The 25,453-nt window shown below is 46.5% G+C and overlaps 1 protein-coding gene across 1 annotated transcript; it reads left to right on the forward strand.

Annotated features, from left to right (window-relative positions):
* The first annotated feature begins 196 nt into the window (after positions 1-196).
* On the forward strand, positions 197-25,444 carry LOC122566629 (C-type lectin domain-containing protein 141-like). Its single transcript, XM_043724186.1, has 2 exons — positions 197-607; positions 25,281-25,444. Exons 1-2 carry the CDS (start codon positions 493-495, stop codon positions 25,442-25,444), a joined length of 279 nt encoding a protein of 92 aa, XP_043580121.1. The 5' UTR covers positions 197-492.
* Positions 25,445-25,453: the final 9 nt, after the last annotated feature.

The raw sequence follows: 25,453 nt of genomic DNA on the forward strand, positions 1-25,453 counted from the left end.
ATAATGCTGTGGAAAAATAAATCTATATATACAAATAAATTATACCATGTTGCGTAATCTATTGTAAAAGATAATAGTTTCATTATATCCCTATAATCACATTTTGTGTCATAACTACTTCGATATTACTTTTATATCCGCGTTTACAGGTATCTAGATTGGAATACTTGGTCGTCGATTTTTGATTAATCATTCGAATATTCGCGGCGGCTCGCGAACGGAATAGTTGGAAGAGTTGTCGTCAGATGGTGATAGTGGCGGGCACATCCGCAGAATCAAAAAAGACAGCTGGGAAGTGTAACATCACACATCGATTCGGCGGCCCTGCAAGCTCGAAAAACTTTCCGTTTCCGCGTTTCTTGCGGCTGCTGATGTTTCTTTACAAAGTAAGCGGTAGTTTGTTTTCGTTGGTTTGATAGGAACGCGTGTGGTGCGGTGTAGAAAGTGACCGTTCTACGAACCGATGTGCTGATAGAAACGTGACTGTTGGTTATGCGGTGGTTCCTGACACGAACAGCAGCCCTTGTTCAACCCCTGTTTCACGAGTCTCGCTGCGACGAAGGAGGGAAGCTCTGCATGATACAAGCGTGGAGGTCACTGCATTGCGGTGAGTACAATGAACGCCACTGCTTACTTTCACCGATATATGTATATTTCAGTAGTCGATTCTTTCTCTGAAAACCGATACAAACTAACGGGGTTCATTACCCTCTGTAACAAGCATGGTGTACGTCTGTAATTTCAATACAAATATGTAGTCGGAGCGTGTTTCGTCCATTATTTCTCTTTCTCCGTGCTTTATCGTTCGAAGCGATATACGCATTTTATCTAACGGAAATTTGAAAAAAAAGCACGTATCCCTATCATTTCTAGAACGTTCATTTCCGGCGAACCGAATGATTTTCGAGCGGCACGAGGATAACGTAAGAATGAAGCGTGTCAGTGAGTTTTCATTCATAGGACGTGTGACTCATCAACATAGCCCGAGTTAGAAAACAATTTCGATAAGAAACCCCCTGTAACACGGCGTATCGAGATCGAAATTCGTTAGGTTCGCGGTGCGATCAAAATCTCTCCCCTGTATCGGTATGGACGGCGGCATTGAATTTTCGGACAGTCCGAAGCCACGTAAGTACGTGTGCATCAAATATTTGTATGCGCACGCAGAAGCACACGTAAACCTCGAAAGTGTCGACGACACCGTTGACACTGTGCTGCAAATCATTTCGACGATCATAATATGAACTTTCCTCGTGACGTTATATCCTCGGTGGTCACGAGATAAAAGCGTTCTCGATTAATATATAAGGGAACACGCCAGTGTCCGCACGGTAGAAAAAGGTCGAGCATCAAAGGAACAATTACCCGCCGTGAAATCTGTTTTATCTCGTAATATTACCAAAGTGTTTTATGCAATGTACCTAGTTGGTAAACGATAAATGTAGACGGAGGAAAATAGAGGCGCTCCACGCATGGGTAAATTGTGGAAGGTGCGTTAAACTCACTAACAGGGTCTCGCGGTTCGTGTATCCAAGTATATATCTGTAATCGATTCGCAGGATCCAAAAATTCCGGCCATTGTCCTAGTCCCTATAATATAGGTAGGTAGGAAGGATTTTTTCTCTAGGATGAAACGACGAACCGTCGATTCTTGACTTCTTGGAATTCTGTCAGCTACTATAACCGTTGTCGTGTAACGCTAATGCAGGCTACGTGCTTGCCTGTAACAAAAGCATCGTCGTCTCCGTCGTTCATCGGTACAAGCTGACACGAGCGACGTCGTTATCCGGTGATTGTTGGTTCTCCTCGCATTCTCGGAATATTTATCAACGCGGTACACTATAGGAACAATCGCATTTGTACATACCAGTCAAGCATCTTTAATAATGGGAAATGCGATTACACGCAGGGCCGTATTGATTTTGGGCGCAAGCCGTGGTGCAACCCGTTTTCAACCAGTGCCGATGGAGATTAATGGAAAGACACGTGAATTCCCTTTCCGCGTACTCTTCGTTCGCTACCTTCGTTATGTTGCATTCGCTATCTGCGAATGCTCGCTTACGAATCCGAGTCTTCCCTTAAAGGTATTCTTTTCTCTTTTCTTCTTTCCATCCGAAACCTGTAAACGTGTCCTCGATAAATGGCCTTTCCGTATATTTGTTATATGGACAAGCTCCAAAACACTCGGGTACACCGCTGTCTCGCCGCGTTTATTCGTATCGCGTCTTCGAGTTCGAGTCGAGGGTAGTTTTCGATCCGTCAGTTTTAAGGTACGGCCAATCGTCGACGACGTTAATACGATTACGGTCATTACTCTGCAAGTATCGCATGTTTCTTACGTGTTTCGGAAACTTGGTTGAAATTCAACGAATCCCTTCAATCTATTTACGTTCGCTAAATTGACACGGAGTTATCTAGTTTTGAGGTTGCGCCATTTAACCGAGCGAAACACGTGTCATCTGATTCCCTCGGCAGTTACGTCGTCTACGATAATTGTATACGTAACTTGGTGTCTCTTTAACCGCGTTAATTTATCGCAATACCAACTGGAAACGGGGTTACAGGATCATCCTCTGGGAAAACATGGACCGAAGTGTGGCCGGGAAGGGACCGGATGGGAACGAATTTTTGGCGATAATCACGTGGGCAATATTTACGCGTGTTTCGACGCGTCAAAGTCGTAGGTACTTGATCGTAGTCTAACTTGGATTACGTGGAAAGTTCGGATTGGTGATTCGCGTGGCAATGCCGTAGCGTATTTGGAGGTAGTGGTCTCATGTTCGCCACGATTTCTCGTTCCGTTTCGCTTTGGCCCTCGCGTCGATGCTCCTCGTCAATACGTTTACCGGTCAATCGTTATCGACTTTCCTTTTGCACGGCACCCTTTGTACGCCGGGTTCTCGCATCAGTGATTCACCATCGCTACGGCACGATAACAATATTTTGTCGACCGATAACGCGATCTTCCCGGACAAAGGGGAACAGGGAGACGACGGGGGTGGCCACCTTAAGCCGTTTGTTCTCGATCTCTTCCTCGCAGGGTTGTTCCGTGTTTCTTCGACGTTCCGTCGAGTTTAAAGGGATGAAATACCGTTCGTTTTATTTTTTCTCCCTCCGACCATCAGATTACCGTCTCGGCTGTGTCCCTTCCGCTTTAGACGCGTCCTTCACGTGTTCTCGACGTTTCGCGATCAAATACCTTCGATCGAGTACGTCTGTTTGCGTCTTAGATTCGAAACGCGATAAATAAAAATAAAGAACGTCGCTTCCGAAAGACGACAACAAACAGGGTGGCGGGAAGTGGGAAAGTCAGCCAATATATATCGTGATAGAAGGACAAGCGGTGTATTAAAAAAGCTAAACTTATCGCCACAATAACAGTTTTTCCAGAGCCGGGGTTTCGACGTAGAGCCATTTTGTTGGTTCGTAAAAAAGCGGTTCTATTCAGGGACACACGGGGCCGGGTCGATTCGGCGTCCGGGCAAGCCGATTCGTAAAACTGCCGTTAACCGGCTGCCGGATGAAATTCTTTTTGCCACGAGAAAAACTTTCGTTCGCTAGAGGGCGAACGAAAGAGAGAAGCGAAAAGAAGCGAAAGCGTATCGCGAAAGATGCGCCTCCAGTGTGTTGGTCGTTCCATCAAAGTCGCCCGTTCAAGGCCGGTCAGGGATACGTCGTTTTCGTCGCTAGCTGATCGTTCTTGGTTGCGCGATCAATCGAAGCTTTCTTGTTCCCCTTTCCCCTCGTCCTTTTGCCAATCTTGCGGCCATAGACCTCGCTGTGACAGGATCCTGACGCCCTGCCCGTGCGAAATTAACCCCGCGGTATATAGAGAGCTGAATTTGCATCGTATTTCGCCTTTTTTTCTCCTTTTCCTCCGTTTTTTAAATAGTTTTCCTTTTTTTTTCACTCCTCCCTCACCTCGCTCCGCCCCCTTTTTTTCGTTTTTGTTTTAAATGAAAAGTCAGGTAGTCGTCGGTCGTCGAACGTTGACGGGCGAACGAATAGAATTCTTGAAATTGTGCCCCCGTTTTTGCGTCGAGCGCGTTCCGCGTATTGTGTACCAGACGTGAAAAAAAGATATACATAACGGTATTGTTAGGTAGGAATTTTCGATCGCGTTTGTAGAACGTGCGAGCCGGAAGCGGTGCGGTTGCTGCAACTACGGAATCGCGAGATGCGAGTGCGGATAGAATTTCTAAGGTGCGCGATAAATTTGACCAAGTGTCAGAGATGATCAGCGAAAATAGTGGCGCGGACAAACTCCGGTGCTGTTTTCCGTCGATAGGTTGGTCCGTGCTATCGTAGGAGCAAATACCTACATCACGGTGTTGCCTAGTGGCAGCTTGAAAGCTGCTCGTGAATCGGCTCGACTACGACTTTCACGGGATCGCGCATGCATCCCGACATCTCACCTCGCCTATATATTACTCCGTGGCAATGTAGACGCGTGTGTATAGCTTATCAGTGGAGACTGAGGTCTCTCTCGAAAATGGATGCAATTCCAGGGGCGTACCGAGCGTTCCGCACGCGTTTAGTACCGCGATCTTCCACCGTCGGTACATATGTGTATACATACATAGACCAGGTCCAAACCTAATATCGTGTTTTGACCTCTCCTTCTCTCACAAATACACCGCCCTCGCTTGCTCTCTCAGTCAACCCCTCTGCTTACTGCCAACCCCTCTTCCCATCCTCCTTCCTCTTTCTCCGCTTCTCTCTCCGGGCGTAATCGTCGTCCTCATCCATTCGCCTCCCTGTCCCTGTCTCGCTTTTGTGCTTGCATAGGACGACACCCACAGGCAGTCACCGGCACACAAGTTTGATGTTTACTGGCTGCGGTGGTGCGTATCGTACACACTCGCGTATGCACAGGCACAAAGTGTTAAAAAGCTCGTGTAACCGCAATGCGGATATCTCGTGTGCCTATCGTCGCGCGTATGCAGATCGTGATAGCTTCCCTCTGATTCGACGCTCGTTGTTTTCTTCCAATCGGTCGCCGCAAACGATCGAACTCGATGAACCCTCTACCAGATTTTCCATCCGTCCCTCTGCGTCGCTATACCTGCCTTTGTCGAGCTTCCAAACGCGGTCTATCGTTAAGGCGTCCGACGCACTTTCGAATCGCTCCACGACCATCGTCTTGCGAGAAATCTTTTTAGCCAACGATCCGATCTCTTTTCACGACGATTCGCTGGAGATCGAACCGCTGTATAGTTTTCACCGCGTATCACGAATTTCCTCTTGTCTCTTGTTTAATTCTCGCGACCACGTGTTTCTCTCGTTCCTGTCTTTCTTCCTTGTCGCTGTTGGATACCATTATAGTCGCGCGACAACAGCCCCGTAGAAAATAGAAGTTTGATTGGAACAGAAGGAATTCCAATCAGAATCGCTGATTCGGCGGGCTGTGTCGTCGACTGTCACTTGGTCGCTGTTGCCACTGTCGGCGCTGCGACTAAGAGCACCAGGAAGAAACGACATCGGCTTCCCTCGTAAATAACATTTGCTTCTCCGCGTACAAACGAAGTTACGACCGTGGAACTTTGCATGAAACGAAAGACACACCGACGGATGGGAAACGGAAAGAAAGAAACGACGAGTAACGAAAGGGTGCACTGGTTGTTGCACGCAAACAAACGCCGATTTACACAACGTCGAAGACTTTGTCGAAGTATCTCGGAGAAAATCGAGGAATATGCATACCGGGAAGCCGCGGCTCGCGAAAGCTCCGCCCCGTTATCGGTTTAACTTATTTGTAGACGCGCGTAGGGCGTCGAGTCGAAACGGGCAAATCGGTCTGCGCGCACCTGTAAATTCTGCTTCATGCAATTACAGTTTCTCACGAAATAGTAACAAAATTTCTTTCGTATGAGAAATTGTAGACATTTGCAACGACAGGAGGGCGCGTGTAATTGTCAGCGCCCGATGGTAGTAGCGCGTTAATGTTACTGGGAGAACCGGACTCGCGCATTTTTTTGAAGAAACGCAGAAGAATAAGACACGCCGCCGTGTTTCGTCCGTATAAACCGGAACGACGAAGGACTCCGGTGGTGGTGCTTTAAAGAATTTAAAGAATCCATATGGGAAGGACCAAAATGCATGCTAGAAAGGCGCGACACGAGCAGAAACGAAAAGTCACGGTGCTGGTAACAGGATTTATCGCGTTCTTAGATCGTGCATCATGATACCCGGTGAATTTACAGCTCGTTTCCGTGCACTAGGGAAAAATCGATGAAGTGTTCTGCTCGAGAATATTGGAAGAGACTTTCGACCAAGAATACCAAACGATTTTCGTCGAGACTGGCCCCGATCTCTGTTTCCGGATATTTCCCAGTAAACGAGGATATATTTTTACTCGTGTATCGTTTGCGAAATACTGCGCAACTTTTCAAATATATAATGTGCCGAGGCAGAATCAAGGTGTTTGTAGCTTGTTGCTGAAAATCGAGGAGAGCGTGCGGTGAAAACGATGTTCCCAAACGTTTCGCGTTAAGGGAAAGGTGCAGGGGAGAGGCTGGTAAAAGCGAGGACCGGAACGCAGGAAGCAACGAACGGAAAGAGCGAGATAAACCGAATGCGTTAAGCATTCATGCAGACGTCGGGGTAGCACCGATTTCGTCGATATTTCGGTCTTCTCCACTCTGGCTTTCCCCTTGGCCCCTTCGAATAGCGACGGCAGCGTTGCTGTACTTTCGGACGCGACTTAATCACCGTGAAGGCTTCCCTTCTGCCAGTCAACGAGAAAGGATCCGGTCTTTATCTGGACTGGCACACGTTGCGTCGCTGTTAGGATTATTCTGTATCCATTCAATCGCTTCGTTAATTTTGTTCGTCGAATTACGGTAGCATTGTATCCGGATGCGATCGATATTTAGCCAAAACTATCTATCTATCTATCTATCTGTCTGTCTAGCTTTACTTTCTTCGTTTAACGCGATGTATAGAATTTTTCACGATACAGCGACATTAGGAGGATTAGGTCGTGCAACGATGCGATGGTTAGTGAATGCGAGGCGTGTAGATTAGAATTGAAAATCCACGCGAATTTCGCTACTATGGATCTTTATATACATTAGTATCGAATAATCAGATAGACAGGAGAGATAAACCTGTCGGCAAACGGATGTTAGTTCGGGTTAAGCATCGCGAGACAAGGTACAATTCGTATCTCAAATCTATTTCTACCTGTTCGATTTTTACAAGAGTCGAGATGTTAGAAGCTGAACTAACCAATTGCCACTCCTTCGCCAAATTACCTGCTGCGAACGCTGTTCGCTCAATGGTATCGTTTCGATCAGCATGGTCACTAACGATCATTTACTTCAAAACCATCATCGTCGACTACGTGAGTCGTGTAAACGTTTGTAAGGAGTTCCCTAACGGGTCCGTGAACAACGTCAATCTCGAATCTCCACGAACAATGGAGTTGTACGTATTTGTCGGCACTTCGCCCTATATATTTACGTTGCTTCTCCATCGAGAAGGAATTTTAGCGTCCAGGGACTTCCAAGGAACAAACAACTCTAGCAACGAAAAACAAAAAAAGAAATTTGTCGCGACTGCTCAACTAGGTGACGACGATCAGTCCAGGTTGCAACTGATCGGTTGACATCGCGAACCGTGAACGCTATTAACGCTCAAGGTGGAAATGCATCAAAGATGCCGAGTAATGTTATGCATAATTGATTTATGTGCACTGTTTAGTATAAGACGAAGAGTCTGACGCTCGGATGAAGACTGGTTTAAAATTCCTTGAAGAAGCTTCGCCTGGTCCTTATATTTTAATTCTCCGTCCCCTGGGATTTCCTTCGTATTATGGTTTTTATGGGATGGCAATCTATTCCTTCCAATCTTGTAATTGTGTACCCTCGTGCGCGTATATATCTGAGGTTGCTGATTGATACCAGATGTTTACTTTAGAGCGGACCCAACGGGCACTTAGGCTCTTGATGAGGTCTGTATCGTAAAGTTTACAGTTTGAGAGGTAGGAAATTCGGACTTTCCCAAAAAAAAAAACAGATGTGCTGTTCGAGTCGTAAACGGATGACCATTCCAAATCCCGAACAAGATTAGAAACGGAATTTCAGCGACAAAAGCGACCGAGCAACCGCCGAAAAGAGAGTTCCGCTAATAAAGGGACAGTTGAAACGTAGAGAAAACAAATGTGACAAAAAGAGGAGAAGATGATCGCAGGTCGGAAGGAAAGGGACGCTTTCATGAATGAAAACACGAAGGACAGATTTCTGAATGTCCTTGAATGAAAACAACCTTGAAATTCCCAGGGTTTTAAGGGCCATGCGCTAGAAATCTGAGAATGCCAGTTTTAAGTCCTGTATGACTAAACTACAAAGTTAGGAAAACGCGACACGATATATGTTTGTAGTACAAGAACTTATTACTCCACGTGTGTTTAACATAGTAACCGGCGTGCTGTTCGAACGTTTCACGTTTTCCTTCGAGATATAACGAATCTACTTGTTTCTTCATGCAATTAACGAGAAAGTTTCTTGCTGCGATAATTTGATCGATCAGAGCGGTTCTCTTTGACCTCGTTTCTCTATACAAAACCTTGCGCGTATATGTTATTGAAATTCACGCGTGCCGTATATACAAGCGTACGACGTGCACCTATGTATATTGTGTACGATGAATTTCTGCATCAGGGATTACGTACAGTTGACCCATATGCATGCGTGGTAATCGGAACTTTAGTCCTGCCTCGTACTTCATAAATATGCTACCTATAGCCATCAAATTCTAAACACACGATTACGGTTATGGCTTTATTCTCCGGCTGTATAACGACGATCGCGTACGCAAGCTTACCAATAAAGCCTGTCGGAGCCCATATTTACGCGGCTTTCGATTTTTCATCGTTTCTCGAGCGTACCGAGATTGCGCGTAAAAATTGCAACGTACTTCAAGTAACGACAAAGTCGCGCAAAGAGGAAAAGGAGATCGGGCAAACGGAGTTTTTCCGGTTTTCCTTCTTCTCTCGAAAACTCGTTCGGAGCTCGTTGAACCTTCAAATGCTCGTCGCTGTACGACTAATTACTATATGTTATCGTTAGAGAAATTATATAAAGAGATACGCGGCGAATCCGTGCTCGTACACGCTCGTGCAAAAGATCGGTGGCACGGTGAGGTGCGCTTCGAGGCCTATTCACCCCCATGTTTTTTTCCCTCCTTGTACGCTTAGTTGTAATATATTCCGTTCTTCCGTCCGCTTGCTCTTTTGCGCGAACGTTCCCCGTAATTACTTCTTGCGTTTCGCGCGAGATGTGCGTCACCGTGAACGAGACGCAACGAGTTAGACGTATGCACGCGACTAGCGATATATTTATCGTTTCCAGACTCGCTAGCTCGCGACGCTCGCGGAATCTTCTTTCGCTGTTGCTCTTCCCCTCTTACCTTTCTCTCTTCCGGTTTGTTAGTTTCTCTGGAATAATTTCATCGCGTCGCGATACAACTTCCACCAGCGGGCGATGTACTTTCGCCGCGACAACCGTCTCCGCCGAAATTCGTTTCATCGTTTAACGCGTCTTTTCGTCGTTTCTTCCTCGACGTTGTTTATCTGGATCGCCTTGACTTTTACATGGAGAGAAACACACGGCCCTCCCCCCTTCCGTGGACGTACGATTCCAAAGCTTTCGCGTTAACCTACGTGAAATTTGCGCGAACGCTTAAGAAGCGATCAAATTAAACTCGCCTCGACGGAACTCGTTTCTCCTCCGCTATTTTTGTTATCTTCGTACTTAACGATGCATAATATAATCTCCGCCCGTTATCCGTGCCGCCATTCATTTCGCGTTAGCACCAAAGCTAGGAGTCTTATCCCGTCGAGCAGTGTGAAGCTTTATGAAAAAAGAAATCGTCCTATCGTTGGCGCCCCGTCGACTTCTTCTATTTTCCTCCGCTTCTATCTCTCGGTGACGCGGTTTTCTGCTTCCTTCTCGGCTTCGGCTCTCTCCCTTCCTCCGCTCGCCAGTTGACATTATTCCTTGTATTATTCGCTGTGTAGAGAAATGCTTAGCCAGCACTTAGCTCCACGCGGAATAGCTTTGAATCTCTTGCCTCTATGCGCCTCTATGCGCCTCTATGCTCTACCACTCTGCACACTGAATCAAACTACGATGCATACAGCACCGTTATGTGTTTCTCGATGGCACGCGTGCTACACGCTTGAACGTGAAAAATGGCCGCACATCGCAGTGGATTAACGCGGATACGAGTCGACATTACGTGGCAGACGGACGGTTCGATGGCGTTGCGAGGATCACGCTGTGGGGTGTGCTCGAAAAAAGAACTTATCCGTGGACGGGGAGTAACTCGGAAATCCAAAGTAAGACGATTTGTACGAATAAGTTTCTGGGGGTGGCGGTGCGACGCTCGAGTTCGATACGGCACGTGTATCCCGTGCACTTTGTACTTACCGCGCTACTAACCCCGCTAACTTATCCCCGTGGCTCGTGACCCGTGCAAATCGTAACACGCGTGCCTTCGACGTTACTTACACGCGCTCCCTATGAATCTGCGTTCGGGCAATTTAGGTTAAATACCGAGTTAACGCCTGAAAAGACGATGGTGCTTAAATAGTGGCGAGGGGTGGGCGGCGCGTGCGATTCTTCCTGTACACGTGTGCGGAGTTCTGTTCGTGTTTCGTACCACGGAACGCCTGAACCGACGACCTACGGTTGCCGGGAAGATTCCATCGGCTGGGTTCGCTGCACGATGGGCTTCCTCGGAGTTTCTTTTTTTTCCTCGTGACTGCCATGCTTTCCGTTGGTGGATGCATAGGTAACGAATGAGGCGCACTCACGCGAAAGAAATTGCGTGTATTCGAACGTTACGTGCGGTCCTTCCCGTTCTCGTTCTTATTCGCGTCCTTGTTCCCGGCCTCGTCTTCGGTACGCGCCATTTCCGTACAAGTGCCGCGCACACGCGGCAAAAACTAATTTAACAGGAACACATTTTGTCGCGACGAAAATTGGCTATGCGCCATCGAAAATCTCGTAACTACTTTAGTTGTTTCGCACGCGCTATTTCCTCCAGGGTGTTTTCCCCTTCTGGAACCAAACTGCCTTTAATTCCGTCTCCAGTGTTTTTGCTCGCAGCAGCCCGCTTTCGTTGTAATCGAATATCTCGGAACGCTACGCGTTTGATCGGCAACCAGGACGCTCTCCGCGTCGCTATCTTCCGACGTCGCGATTTCAGTTTGTTTTACGCGTCTCGATACCTGCTGAGCGACACAACTTGCGCATTTTCGCGCCAGCAAGATCGCAAAGTGAAGTCGATTCCGGGTATAACGCGTTTCCGCATAAATCCACGCTACGAAAGTTTGGCCACAACGAAGTAACCGTCGGGCTAATAGATTTGTATGTTTATTGCCTCTGCACGGTCTGCAGCTTGGTCGTTATATCGCGTGCAATTTATTCGCGTATACGTGGTCGAAGATCGTATGTCGGATGCGCGAGCGCGGGCGCCTTGTCGTCGGGACGTCTCACCCTTCGCATCGCGGGACAACGAGCTACTTTGCCCAGTTGGCAGGCTTCTCTTTGGATCAAGAGACGTTGCAATGGAGATTCGTGAAACGCTACTCCTCTCTTTTTTTTTTTTTTCTTTTTCTTTCGTCAGTGCTCTTCTTTGCAGCTTGGGGAAGGGGAATACTCTCTTCGACTTCGCGTCTCCATCTTGCACACGCAAGCCTTCGAATGCCGCCTCTTGCTCGATGTCTTACGTTTCAACTCGAAATATCCTCGAGAATTGGAGAATGTCGAACGCGCGATACGAAGTCGACCGTTGGAGTTTTATTTTCCATACTCGTAACTGGATACTAACAATAAGCGCGGAAAAAGGTACAGGAAAAAAAGTTCCGATGGTTGCCTTCGTTTTATGATCTCGGGACGCGTTTTGCTCGTTAGTTTGGATGTAAAGGAAGAGGGTGGGCCGTCGCTATGTCGCGTCGCGGTGCATCTTCGGGGGTCACTTTAGCCAGCGTGGCGCGGCGCGGCGCGGCACGGCGCGAGAAATTCCTATCAGGAGGGGAAACATCGAAACACACTTTTGTGAAATATGGGACGCCGGCTGCGACGCGATGTTTCCTCGAATATGAAACGGTAAACTTGGAGACCGTTTTATTCGGTAATGTCGTAAGCGCGCGTGCCTGTAAAATCCGTGATATAAATAACGAAGAATCGATGGAAAGTCAGCGGACACGCGGTATTCGGTAGACGATTAAAAGTAAAAATTAGTCGAATTTCCCATATTGCCGACACCGTTCGGTACGACGCGTATCATTCATCTCGTTCGGTATCGAACGAAAAATTAACGCCGTGTAATTAACCCTTCCACCCTGTCGGGCCGATACGCTGGCCACGTTTAATTTCACTAATTATACGTGACCAGTAGGGATTAGCTGGCTGTCAGAGCCAACAGCCACGTCATTATGCGATATCGTTCGGAACTAAAAGGATTAAAATCGCGCAACAGAGAAAAAGATAGGTATGTATTAAGCTCGGCAAATACAAGGCGCAGCGGAACGGCGCTGGCAAAAGATATTGAAAAGACTCGAAAGAGTTAAGCAGCGGGCAAAAATCAGACAGAAAAGTCGATGCAACCGGTATGCCATGCATTGAATGAGGGCGCGGTGCACGGTGTTAGCCGAGTGCATCTGCACATCGTGCTGCAACAAGGTAGCCTCTTCGTCTCCCTCCCTTTTCCCCTCCTCCTTCTCTACCGAGGTTGCATTTACAAGAGGGCCGCTCGTATTTCCATCCTCGATGCCTGCTGAAAACCGAAACGCCTATGCTTCCTTCCTCTTTCTCGTCCGTCGACGAGATCGGTTCGTCGAACGATGCTGAAAACATCGTCGATACGCCGAGGCTTTTCATATTAGAATTTTTAAATATTCAACAATGCATCGTTTTTGCTGAGAATACCAGGCGCCTCTGCCCCCTCTTTATCTCTCTCTCTCTTTCTCTCTGTCTGTCTCTCTCTCTCTCTCTCTCGCGTGCGCGCCCTCGCTCTTCCTCTACTTTCGACGCGAGCACGTTTATATACGTGATCGATCTCAGCTGCGTTCCCTCGATATTCTAATATCGCAATGATCTTCTCGGATAAATTACATTTTATACGACGTTTCGTGATAAATTAGGTTTCGCCCATGTTCGCACAACAATGGCACGGTATTCTTCGGCGAGGAATTTTTCGAAACGCGTCCCGCTTTTAGCGGCAAACATCGAAATTACACAAAGGATGTAGCCCGCTGGAGGTAGCCACCCACGCGATAATCAAACAGCTAAAAAAATTCACCAAATGTCCAAATTGGACAAATTGTGAATTGAAATTATTAAATAAAAAAAAAAAAAGAAAAACATCGAAATTGAGAAACAACGAGAGATTTGTACGCTCCGTCCAGTTTGGAGCAACGATCGCGTCCTGACGTCACAAAATTCGTGTAATCGTTTGAAACCATTCTACCATCCATTCTACCATCTACGGTAGATGCCGTTGTCCGGCAATGACCGTTTCAGGCTCCGACTCGATCGTGCATCGAACCTTGACCGGTAACGCAGCGATTCGGAGTTTGAAGCGTGGCGACCAAATGGAATCGTCGCTTTGCTGCCGGATGGTATCGTTGGCAACCTAACGTCGAGATAATCTTCCACGATTTTGCCTCGAGACGTGGCTCGATGTTTCCGGTGTTCCTCGTTAGCGACCGCTTCACGGTATTTCACTCTAGCGAGTATTCGATTTTTGAGCTGGCTACCCCGAGAGCGTCGGCATCGTGCCAGCGTTTTCACCGGTGGATTACAATTTTTAAATATTCAACGCCTTCCGCGAGGAGATACGAGAACGGTCGATGTCAGCCACATCCTCGATGTTCTGATATATCGCCACGATCTTAGATTGTGAAGCGCGTTTCGCTCGTCTGCCGAGATGTTTTAAATGTTGTATTTCGTGATAATTCACGGCCGCGAGAAGAAGTCGAAGAGACTCTTTCGTTGACCGCTTCGCCCCTAGAACGCTATGTATCTGCGATCTGTTTTTCGAATTCCGAGCATCGTCTGAAAGTTCGGTGGTCGGATTAAAGTTTCAAATATTGAACGGTGCGTTGTTGCGTCGGCAACATACAACGACTTGCCACGGTTTTCGATAGTCACGCGCGATACTTGGCACGGATATCCAAAGAATACGAAATCGGGTATAACTATAACGCGAGATACGCAGTCGTATTCTTCTACGGCGTTCCTGAAAATATTTCTGCTCCAGCTGAAATCGCAGAACCGATCGGTCGTTATGCTTGAAGACGGTCCACCGTTTCCTCGGTCGATTCGCTCGTGGAGTGAGAAGTTTTGACGGCGGCGCGGTGGTGGGTGCCAAGTAACTTTATTGAAAAGTATCTAGGTAAGTCTCGAAGAACAAAGGTAGTGCTTCTCGCGCGATTCTTCCTCTTTGGTTCGCGCTTCGTATCCCTCTTTCTCTGACTACAGCTTCGTGCCCGGCCCTGAACGGAATATTGCCTTTTTGTCGTCGTGCAAGCAAAATCCTTTCCTCCTGCTCGAACACTCGCTGGAAATTGACTCTGCTTATATCGGCTTACCCACGGCTTTGCAGCCTCTTGGCCTGCGTTTCCTTTCTCTTCTGCTCGTCGTGACGCGTCGTTCTCCTCTCTTCGATTGCCTTCTTGCCGCGCACGAGGTTTTCTCTTTCGGTTTCATCGGGCCGCGCCTACCGTCTGTCGCGGGGCCCTTTGTAACGTCGTTCCCGTCCCATCTTCGCTCGAGAAAGCCAAACTCCGCAACCACGAAGCCGACGTCGGAACCCGTGTGCGATGGCGCCAGGGCCAACGGTGCCGTCGCCGAATCAATTTTTCCGCGCTCGGGGGACGATCTTCCCGCATCGAAGAATTTTATTCCTCGTCGAATCGTTCCCGATCGAATGAATAATTCATCGTTAAGAAATTTCGAAGATGCTCCATTGCGCCTGAACTTGGCGTCACGCGACCACCGTACGGGTATATCGGACTTATGCCCCGAAGCAGACACGCGTGCTCTGGCTGTCGCGAATTTGCACGGAAATTCCACGCGTGTTCTTTTACTGGCTCGCACTAATCTCGATGTATCTTCTTTACGGGCGTTCGCGTTCGATTTATTTTTACAGCGAAATCTTTTTTCGTCACGTGTATACAACGCGTAATGGCATTCTTGGTAGCGTAGCGATGCGAACATCTGGTATCGATACGCGCAATTAGACTTTTGATTCCCGGGACTTTTGCCGAGACACGCCGTATACGCCGGATAATATGACACAGGCCGGTCGGGTATATGGGTAACCGCGTATCGTAGACAAATATCTCGCTCCTTTCTGGTCGCATCTGTGTAAGCTGTGCCACCAATCGCGCATGTGGTGCTCGATGACTCACAGTCCCGTGCACTTTTCTTACCCTCCACTAATAGTCCCTACGCCCTTTTTCCAAGCGGACGTTAACGTTCCTTCCGTGGGAGAGGCTGTGACGCGTATTTCTAGAAGAACTTGCGTCTTCGTCCGATCTGGCTGCCGGGACTTGCGGTAGTTAGCCGCGCGTAGTTTCGTTTTCGTATTCGCTCTCGTGGTTGTAGACTGTATTAACGGCGTTCCTTTCAACCGTTTTCGGCCTGGAAAATCTCTCTAGGAGTTTCATAAAAATTTGTTTGGCGCGAGAAGAAAGAGCTACTTTCCTCGTGCGATGTCTGTAAAGTATGCCACTTTACAGTCTAACGTGTTGCGGATGCATCGGGATTTTCTTCGCAACTTTTTCTCGCAGCACTCGAGGCGTGTTTCCAGTTAATTCGAGCGAAGTGCTTCGAAGGTTCGTAAATAGTTGTGGAAACATAGCGAATGCGAGCAACAGAGACGACGAAGGAGGGGAGGAAATGAGAAAAAAGGAGAGAGAAAGAGAGAGAGATAAAGAGAGCGTAAAGACGAGGGTGGTGCCTCGGTTTGACTTTCCATACGTTTTAAGAAAGTTTCGGACTAATTTTGCCCCTCTTTCTCTTCGATGCCGTGTTTTAGCTTTTTTGACATGGATTTTGTATAAATAGCGAAAAAGAGAAAATGTTCCCCGAGCGCTAATCGGGAAATCGTCTATGCGACTTCTCGACAGCGATAAAAACTATTTTCCAATTTAATTTCCCCGCCTTCGTTTCTTTTCACCGAAATTTTCAACGTTTCTTTGTCTCGTTGCCAATTTAAGGTATAGTTGCTCGTAATGGTTTGTCACGTTTCTCGTTACGGTACGTTTGCGTTCCTCAAATGTTTGCCAAACATGTTTCCATGTTCGTAGTCAACTTTATCCCGCGGTGATATTAAAAAATGTTTGCATTCTCTCCCTCTTTGTTGGCTGTTTACTAGCAAATAGCTGCATACAGAGAGAAAAAGAGACGGATGAAAGTCGATGAGACATTTGCATTTATTCCAGCGTTTCGCGTCACAGATTTTCGCCTTCAAATTTTTGATTGCGTATCGTGAAATCAGGTCTTGGCGATACGTTTGAGCTGCGTCTATACGCAGCATCTAACGTGTACGTCGATTTTCGACCCTGTCAATTTGTCATTGACGATAATCCACCACTCCCTCGACCCTGTGTCTGCGTCCGTTCCCCTCTGCTGCCTACTTGATCGGTCCAATCGAAGTTTGATACTCGGTCCGTGCTTTTATTACCTGCAGATAGACCGATATAAATCTTCCTGCATCCGCGAATTCGCGATACACGTTCCCATATATAGGTTACACGCGTAATTCGACGGGAAACGACGTTCCGTTCGCACGCATTTATCGAAACGTTCGTCGAGGGCATCGATTCGCGATGAACGTTTTTCGATGGTCGAGCCGTTAACGGCAGATTTTTCTATTAAAACGGAGCGCGGTTTGTTCGTCCGATTTTACCTAATTCATTTTCTTTCGCACGGTTAAGCTTATCGAATTCGCGTTTCAAGATAACGATAGCGGACAAAGTTGCGAAGCCTGTTCCAATATTTGTCAATTATTAACAACGCGCGTAGAAAATATTTTACTGTTTCATCTAGGCGCCAAGTTTCATAAAAATTGATGCGTAACGCTTTTACACGACCCTCTTACAAGTTTCTGGTCGACAACGTGGCTCGTTCGGGGCTCTATTTTTATCCTTGAACTGATTCAAGACGAAAACTTTCCTTCTTTTCTTTTTTTTTTGCGTCGGCTGTTACCGACATAGAACACGAAAAAATGTCTGCTGTTGGCAGGAAGTTTCGATTCACGGGCGAAGATCCGGAGAAACCTTCGCTGTTTATTAGGAGCTGCGATCTCCCTTAAAAATAAAAGATAGCTTCGCGGATGTTCCTTCAACTTTTCCGAAGACGGTCCTTCCCAGCTTTCGCGTCAAATACGATCAGGGTAAAAGCAAATTTTTCTTAAATCTTTTCCTTTGCGCAAATACGACTGGCAAGTTTCCCTTAGCTCGTAAACGAGTGAAATACCGAGATGCTGGATCTATTAAAAGACTTAGACTTTCCAAAGAATACCAATAAAAGCGTGCTTCTACCGCAAAGAAAAAAGTTTCTTTCCGTTTACCGATCATAGATTATATGCATTTTAGAGGAATTCGCGCGAATCGTAAAGCTTTTAACTCGCGCAAGCTGCGAACGATATAGCTACGCTTGTTTACAAGTGCAAATCACGGCTTCCCTTCTTTACCGATAGGAAGGTCTATTTTTATCACGAGGTTACCGGAAGTGAAGAGTTTGAGTGTTTCGTTCGCATGCTAACCGACATACAGGGCCCGACAGACTTTTTCCAAGGACTCTTCTTCGTTCTTTTATAGACCAAGGTGACGCGACGACTGGCAGACTAATCGCCTCGCGATGTCTGTTAACTTTCATATCCATCTTGACATGTATCCAACGTTCACGCCCGTTAATTTTCATTTTCCTATTCACGTGGCAAGATTTATTCTGCGTTAATTCAGCCTGCATCGCATAGTTGCAATCTTTCAACGGTCGTAAAATCGAAAAAGCTCCTTCGGGAAGTAACCATTTCCTCGGTACTTCCGATGTATCTTTTAACGATCCGTACGAGCATTTCGACCCAGCTATGTTTAAGTAACATTCGGCAAATTAATAAATGCGATACACACTGACGAATGCTCGTTTGATCCGATCTGAAATTTTTAAAAAAAAAGAAAAAAAAAAAAAGAAAAATCCTTCGTTATTCGGATAAAGTGTAAAATATACGATACGATCTGCAGGATCGTTGTATCGTTTGAAATCAAAGAACTAACGATAGCCGCGATTGTATCGGAGGGAATTTTTCCGAGCAAGAAAACGAGCATGATTTTTAACTTGGCCGTTGGATCGACCATCCATCGTCCGGATTGTAGACTGTACCGAGTTTTGTTTTCGTATGAGCTACCTTTTGTTCTCGCGTATCTGTTACCAGGGGCCATTGTAATCGTCGTAAACGGATTTGCACGCGCAAATCATCATTCCAGCGTATCGAGGTAAAATTCAATTCCTCCTCCACACCCTCCCCCCCCTCCCTTCACCCTAACCCCGTATGGCGAAACGGCGTCGCGGAGGAAACATTCTTTCTCTTGGCGAATGGAAAGTCGATCGCGTGAAAGGGGAATGCGAAGACGAGGGTGCGCGATAGGGGTGAACACCGTGAGAGAGGGAGAGAGACGAAGAGAAATCGAGTAGAAATCCTGGAGCACCGTTGGAACTCGGAAACGATGTAACGAAGTTTGGACTCGGCGTAACGGAAGTCAACCGATACTTGGTTCACGGAGATGTATGTGTGCGCATCCAACAACGTGGATAGCCGTATCTTGTACCGTGCCACGCGGTGGTTACGATTTTTTCCCCGAACACGTAGAGTGAAAAGTGCGGTTACGAATTCCGCATGCCATCGTGCAATGCCGTCGCGAGCCGTTCTGTCACCCTCGGCAAATTGAAATTTCCGACAGTCTCTCCCTTTTCCATTTGCCCTCTGTTCCCCCCGCCCTTCCATTCCGCTTCTCTTGCTCTTTTCCAATTCCTTTCACTTCTACCATCGTTCCGAAGACATTTGGAAGTCACTGGGACAAATCGATATTCAGAGTTCAAAGTTCGTCAAATCCCGATTTTTGACGTTCGCTCTCAAAATGCTCGGTTATCAGGTGTCCGTAAATATAATTTTATATAAAACCGTCGTAACGTTATAACGACATCTGATATTTAGAGATCTTGCGGGTCTCTATTTATCGTCTTTACTTTATCGCGGTTCGGAGAATTTTTTTCCCGCCGCGTAATTACCTCGCCGAATCGGCCAACACGGAACGATTTTCTTGAATATTTCAAATAGTGGAAATAGGTCGTGACGATTTTCATGAAATTTTTATAAATCACGGGAATCTGCTTCTGGTCGGGGTTTAGGGCAGCTCGTAATTCCGCCGGATTCCCGAGCAATAGGACAAAAAGAAGAAGCATCAGTGAGGGATTCGAAGATGCGCGAGAATCGAATTACTGCCATCGGAAATGATTTATATTCCGCGAATTCGAGGAGTTTCCTTAACCCATTTCTCGGAATTTTAAGGCGCGCGCTTTTTCCCTTCTCGAAGAGAACGTTGTGAGGCCCAGCCTGTTTTTCTTCCCCTTTCTTTTCTTCTTCTTCTCCTTCTCCTTCTTCTTCTTCTTCTTCTTCTTCTTCTTCTTCGTTTTCGCCCTCGTCCTCATCCTACGTCTCGTCGATTGCGTCTCTGCAACTTCTCTCTTCTAGTCTTTCGTCGATCTTTTCTCCGCTGTCTATCTCTCCATCTCTCTTGAAACTCTTAGAGAAGTTCCTCGTGCGTTACACGTTTCCGCGAGCGGAAATTGTCCTGTCTCACAAATCATGCTCGTCCTTTCCACCCTTCTTCTCCCTCTGTTCTCTCCTTTTCTTTCTTTCGTTGTACATCGTGCTTGTACGTCACGACACGCGCAAACATAAAAGTTGGCGCGAACTTCGTACAAGCATAACTCGTGCACGAATTCCAGTCATTCATACGCTATCACTTGCAAAAGGTTTTTCCTTTCTTCGTCGTACCAGAACTGTTTTATGGATTTCGCGCGGTCTGGCTCATTACCGTGTTTCACATCTTCTCGAAGAGTTTCGTTGCACGCTCCACGAGATAAGTTAGATACTTCGCTCGAACTCGCTAATCAAGCTATAAATTGCTTTCTCTCTCGCTATAGAACACGCCGATAAAAATCTCTCGAACATCGTGCAACGACTCGACCGATCTTCTTCCTCGATTCATCCCTGTAAAACGTATTTTATTTTTATCTCTATATCGAAGTTCATATTTTATGCAACGACAACGCTTTATAGTTCATCTTGTTGCGAGTTGGAGCGGAAAAAAAAGATGTTACGTTTTACCATGATCTATCTTCATTTTTGGCTTTTACGCTGTTAATAAAGAATTTAGGCATTACGAGGATGAGGGGCCAACAAAAAAGGCGAATTAATTATTCGACGGTTAAAATAAGGACAGTAGCGGGTAGAGTCGAGGGAAGAATATACGGGCAGCGCACGGCTTGATTATTACCTCGTTTATTTTTCTTTATCCGAGAAGGGTAGCGCGAATCGAGCGAATTTAAGCAGGACAGGATCCAATTTAGCGGAACTAGCCTCGTTGACGTGTTTACGGGACGACGTCGATAAAACGAACCTGATCAATTCGAGTTCCCCGAATCTGTAATACCCGTGCTAATTAGCGAGCGCGCTAATCTCAGAAGAGCAACTATTCCGAGGGCGATCTCTGCATTCGCGTATATACATATATAGTATATGGCGCATAACTCTCATTGAGCTCACGTTTTAGGTGCGCTTTTGCCGCTTTGCGATTTCAGCTTCTGACGTAGTATCATAATGGAGATTTATCGTATCGACGCAACAGAAAAGTTGATACGCGGCCGATCGCGAAACGCTTTTCCAGTCACGACAGAAACAGATTGAAATGCAGCAACGAAGAAGGAGAAGATCCTTTCGTGTCGGCTTGTAATAGATTAAAAAACTTTTTTCACAAAGTTCTCTGCTTCCACCTAATCAGCATGCACGAATGTGTCGGTAAACGCTCGACGCGAAGATACACTAATTAAGTCGTTCTGAATTAATCGCCTGGTAACGAGGCAGTTCCGTTCTAGGTCAAAGTTGTTTGAGTTTTTAAATCGAAGTTGCGCCCAGTTCACGCGGGCTACCAGTTTTCACTTCTCCTCGAAAGTCTCGAAAAGACTTTGCGTCGCGAGTCTCGCGATCCAGAGGCGCATCTAGTTTATCCTCTGTTAAAAATTACAAACGAAAATATCGCTAGAGGTAAATGGAACGACCGCCGCAAGTACGATATTACAGAAGTTTACGACAGTTGGCTTCTTAACTTTCGTTGTCGAGCAAAGACAGGCAGCGGATGATTTCCCATGGTTCGTTATAGTCTTCAGTTTCTTGTCTCGGCACGGTATCGATTCCACGGTGTGGATATCAATTCCAGTCTGGTGGTGGAGCACTTTGAATCGAAACCTTTTAATCGAAGGTCGAATCCTTGAAGCAGAGTGACGAGGGACAGGCCTGAAAAAGAGCCGCGAGAGGAATACCTAACTCGGATCCCCCGAGGATAACGTCGATAAAAACGCCTTCGCGTCGCGGAGATTCATCAAGTATTTTGCCGAGGAACGGCAGGTGACATGGGAGATTACTTTTGCGTTTGTGCGGTCAAACACGACCACGTGAAGGTTTCTGTAACGAGCGTATATATCGCACGGGCATCACCTATCCTATAGGTCACCGATACGTCTTAGCTTAAAGGATTTCAGTTTTATACGCAATTTCTGTTACTCTCGGCCACCGGTTTTAAACAACATCGTGCAAACTTTACGTAATTTACGTTCTTTAACGCGCTCGTATATCTTCTGTCGTTTAAATAGATTTCGTTAAATTTAAAACGCGAACGTCGCGAACGCTTATAATTCGTTTCACGAGCGAATTAATACGAATCCCGTAAGTTCTCGTAACATCATCGGGTATTTTTGAATAATGGTCGATAATTGAAATATTATTATATCGAAGAGTGATTCCGATATTCGCGCGAAGAAAAGTCCCGACTTTAATACCGATTTAATGTCGGTAAACTTTTATATCGGTGTTTCGATCGAAACGATACATTTTTTGTCTTCTCGACCTACTTTTCGCGGTGAATTCGCGATTCCTCCGACGTATGGGAAGTAAATTCGAACGAGCCTAACCCGCGAGCAAATTTTTGTTTTCCGTGCTCATTTTGTTCTTTTTTTAAGCAAGCATTCAGAAACGGTAGCGGTTCCGTGCTATACGCGAACTCAGCTTAAATGGCCTAACCAGTTTCACCCAGAAAATGTTTTCCATGTAACGGCCTGACGGAAGTTGGACTTCGACGGACTTAATTGGGTTTTGTTCCACGCCCTTCGATCGCTCGACTGGCTGCTGCCGCGACTTTTGCCCTCTGCCTCTTTCTCTCTCTCTCTCTCTCTCTCTCTCTCGTCACTCTTTCTCACTCTGTCTCTCTCACCCTTCGTGACGAGTGCCAGAGCAACGTATCCGCGTTTTCCACGCGTTTTCCATCGGGATTTTCCCCGTTGTACGGCTATCGATCCCTTTTCGTCCTCTTCTTCTCTCGGTAGCCTTTCTTTTTCTGGGAACACGGACAGACTGCTGCTACTCTTTCTTCCGCTCTCCTCTCGTCGCTGGTCGCTCCGCCAAAAATCGAATCGTTGGCAAGCACTCCTACGGGACAGTTTTATGGGTTTTTATTTTTTTAACCTACATTCCCTGCGCCACCGGTGAAACGCGCTTAACCCCTGCTTGTCCGATAGTAAATGGAAATGCGCGCGATGAGGGAACTTACTCCGGTGAAAAATCGGTCCGAGCAAAGCTCCGTTGTATCTTATCGTTAGTAGCAGCGATAGCGTCGCAATCGGAGTGTATCGTACGTTTGTTTTAACAGAGTGGACGTATCGTCGTCGAGAAATTGAGGTTTGCGAAAATTTGTATTCGATAAAGAATTTCTGCAGCGAAGATAATACTTTGTCCATAGTTGACGTATCTCTTTCTACAGAGATTGTACATCTTCAGTTGGTCGAATATCGATCCATTTCCTCCCTTGTGTTTCAGCACCCGTGCGACGAGCATTGCTAGCGACGTTTTCCACCTAGAAAACGTGAACTGTGTAACATTAAGCAAAAGATAGTGGACTTGGACAGAGTCGATCCCGAGGGACGATTTTGCGAGTGTCTTTCGCACCCTTCGACTCTTCCGTGCCTCCGCGCGAGATCTTTACGCTCACCCTTTCGTACCTCTTCGGGAAACGGGTCCTCCTTCTGTTGCCTTTGATCGTGTCTATACACAGCGTGTATGGCTTTTAAGTAAGAATCGGAAAGGATGAAAGCTCCTTCGACTTGGCATGTAAAGTGGGCTTTGTGTTTTCCAGCTGGCGGACAAACAATTCAATGACACGTTGTCGAACTTGTCTGCGAGATTGTTCTTTCGGCGACGAGTCGGAAGTGATTGCTCGATATCGATGGATATTTTACAGCTGGTTTACGGAGCGGCAATTTGTCGCGTTATCAAACGAATAACTATCGCGGCAGTTTCGTTGCGTTATCGATAATCGTATTTTCATTGAGACACACAGCGATAAATCGCATTAATTGCGAAACGTTCGAGCTAAAAGCAACGAAATACAAACAATGTTCCTAGTTTTAGACGTAGAGCCAGATTATCTGTTTTCGAAAAATATGCTCGGAGACTATAACGAGAAGTCGTTACGGTTATTCCGCTGTCAGCAAAAGCTTCGCCCTCCTTTTTGTTTTTATTAATATTTCATTGGTCATTGTCCATTATTCTCTCGCATCGCTGACCGTTCCAACCGAATAACGTTTAAAGGCGCGCACGTAGCGAACCACCGTACGTACTATACATACGTGTAGAGGGATGGTCTCGCCGAACGCATCAAACTCTGGCCACGATGCACTCCCTGCTATACATACGACCAATCACGAACGTAGGAATTAGGGGTTCGATGTACGCCCTGCTACTTTTAATTCAGCAAATTAATGAACACCGTCAACGTCGTCGACGTTGCAACGACTGCCGCATACAGATAACTACGTATACGGAAAATTTGCCGAACGTCCATCGGTGTTGGGGTAACGTCGTTATCGAGCCGCTGGTATGCTCGCCACGAAAAACTCGACGCGAATTTTCCTGAGTATTGTTCTCACGGTATCGTCGAATCTCTTTTCGGTAGTTTTATTTAAACGCGCAACAATCGTTCGATCAAGTTCGGTTTATTGGTTCGTTGATAATTTCCCGTGAATATCCCCTGTATCTAAGAATTATACAAAATTAATCCCGTTTGTGTTATTTATTTGACAGAGAAACAAAGCTATTCAAATATCTTTTATACAGAAGCGTATTATAGTTTTCGGGTTAAATAATTTTAATTTATCTACGTACGTGGACAATACGAGATAAAGAGACGAGAAGAAAGACGGAAAGTAGGAAAGGAAGGAAGGAAGTGAGGGAGGGGGAAAAGAAATAAAGGAAGAAAGGAAGTGGAAAGGGTGGATGAAAGGGAAAAGGGGAGGGAAGAAGGGCAAGAAGAAAGGCTCCGGTGGAAATGATTCGCACTCCGCACATAGCAGGAGCTTCGATGAGAACCTTTATTAAATAAACACGACGTTTTGATGTTTCCCGACGCGACGGGTGGCCATCTTTTCATGAATATCCGCGAAACTTGGTGTACGCGGACCACGTAACGAGGTGATCGTTAGCCACGCGTTTATTACGCCCTCTCAGCACCCTCGAGCAAATAAAGCGTGATAAAATTCGTGCTGGCGCAAACGTTCCTGCTGAAATTCAGGTCAAGAAATAATACCGAGGAATCTGGCGAGAAAGAACGTGTAACGGTGTAATAATTTAAATGGCCGCTTCCGCGTATATCGTATATTAGAGTAAATTTACTCGAGTTCCGAGCATCCGAGCTTTGAAATAATTATAGCAGGTTCAGCAACCAACGATAACGTTATCGCGAAGAAAGGAAAACAATCTATGTGCCAGAGGGACGGATAGACGAACCTTTGGAATACATTAGCATTAAACGCTCATTCTCCGTTTAATCGATGCATGTCGCTCTTATCGGTCGTCGGAGGCGTTTTTTGGACACAGCATCGTCGAATCTCTGAACAAATAACGAGCCCCGGTTTTTCTTTTTCTCATTACAGATTGGCGGCGCTGTAGTAGCGTCGACGAGATACCAACAAGGACGACTACGGCGGCGGCGGCGGCGGCGGCGGCGGCGGTGACGACGACGACGACGACGACGACGACGTCGACGACAACGACGACGACGACGACGACGAGGACGTCGACAAAAACGACGGCGTGATCGTGTCGC

The sequence above is a fragment of the Bombus pyrosoma genome, linkage group LG1 (genome assembly GCF_014825855.1).
Source record: "Bombus pyrosoma isolate SC7728 linkage group LG1, ASM1482585v1, whole genome shotgun sequence".
NCBI classification, from domain to species: Eukaryota; Metazoa; Arthropoda; class Insecta; order Hymenoptera; family Apidae; genus Bombus; species Bombus pyrosoma.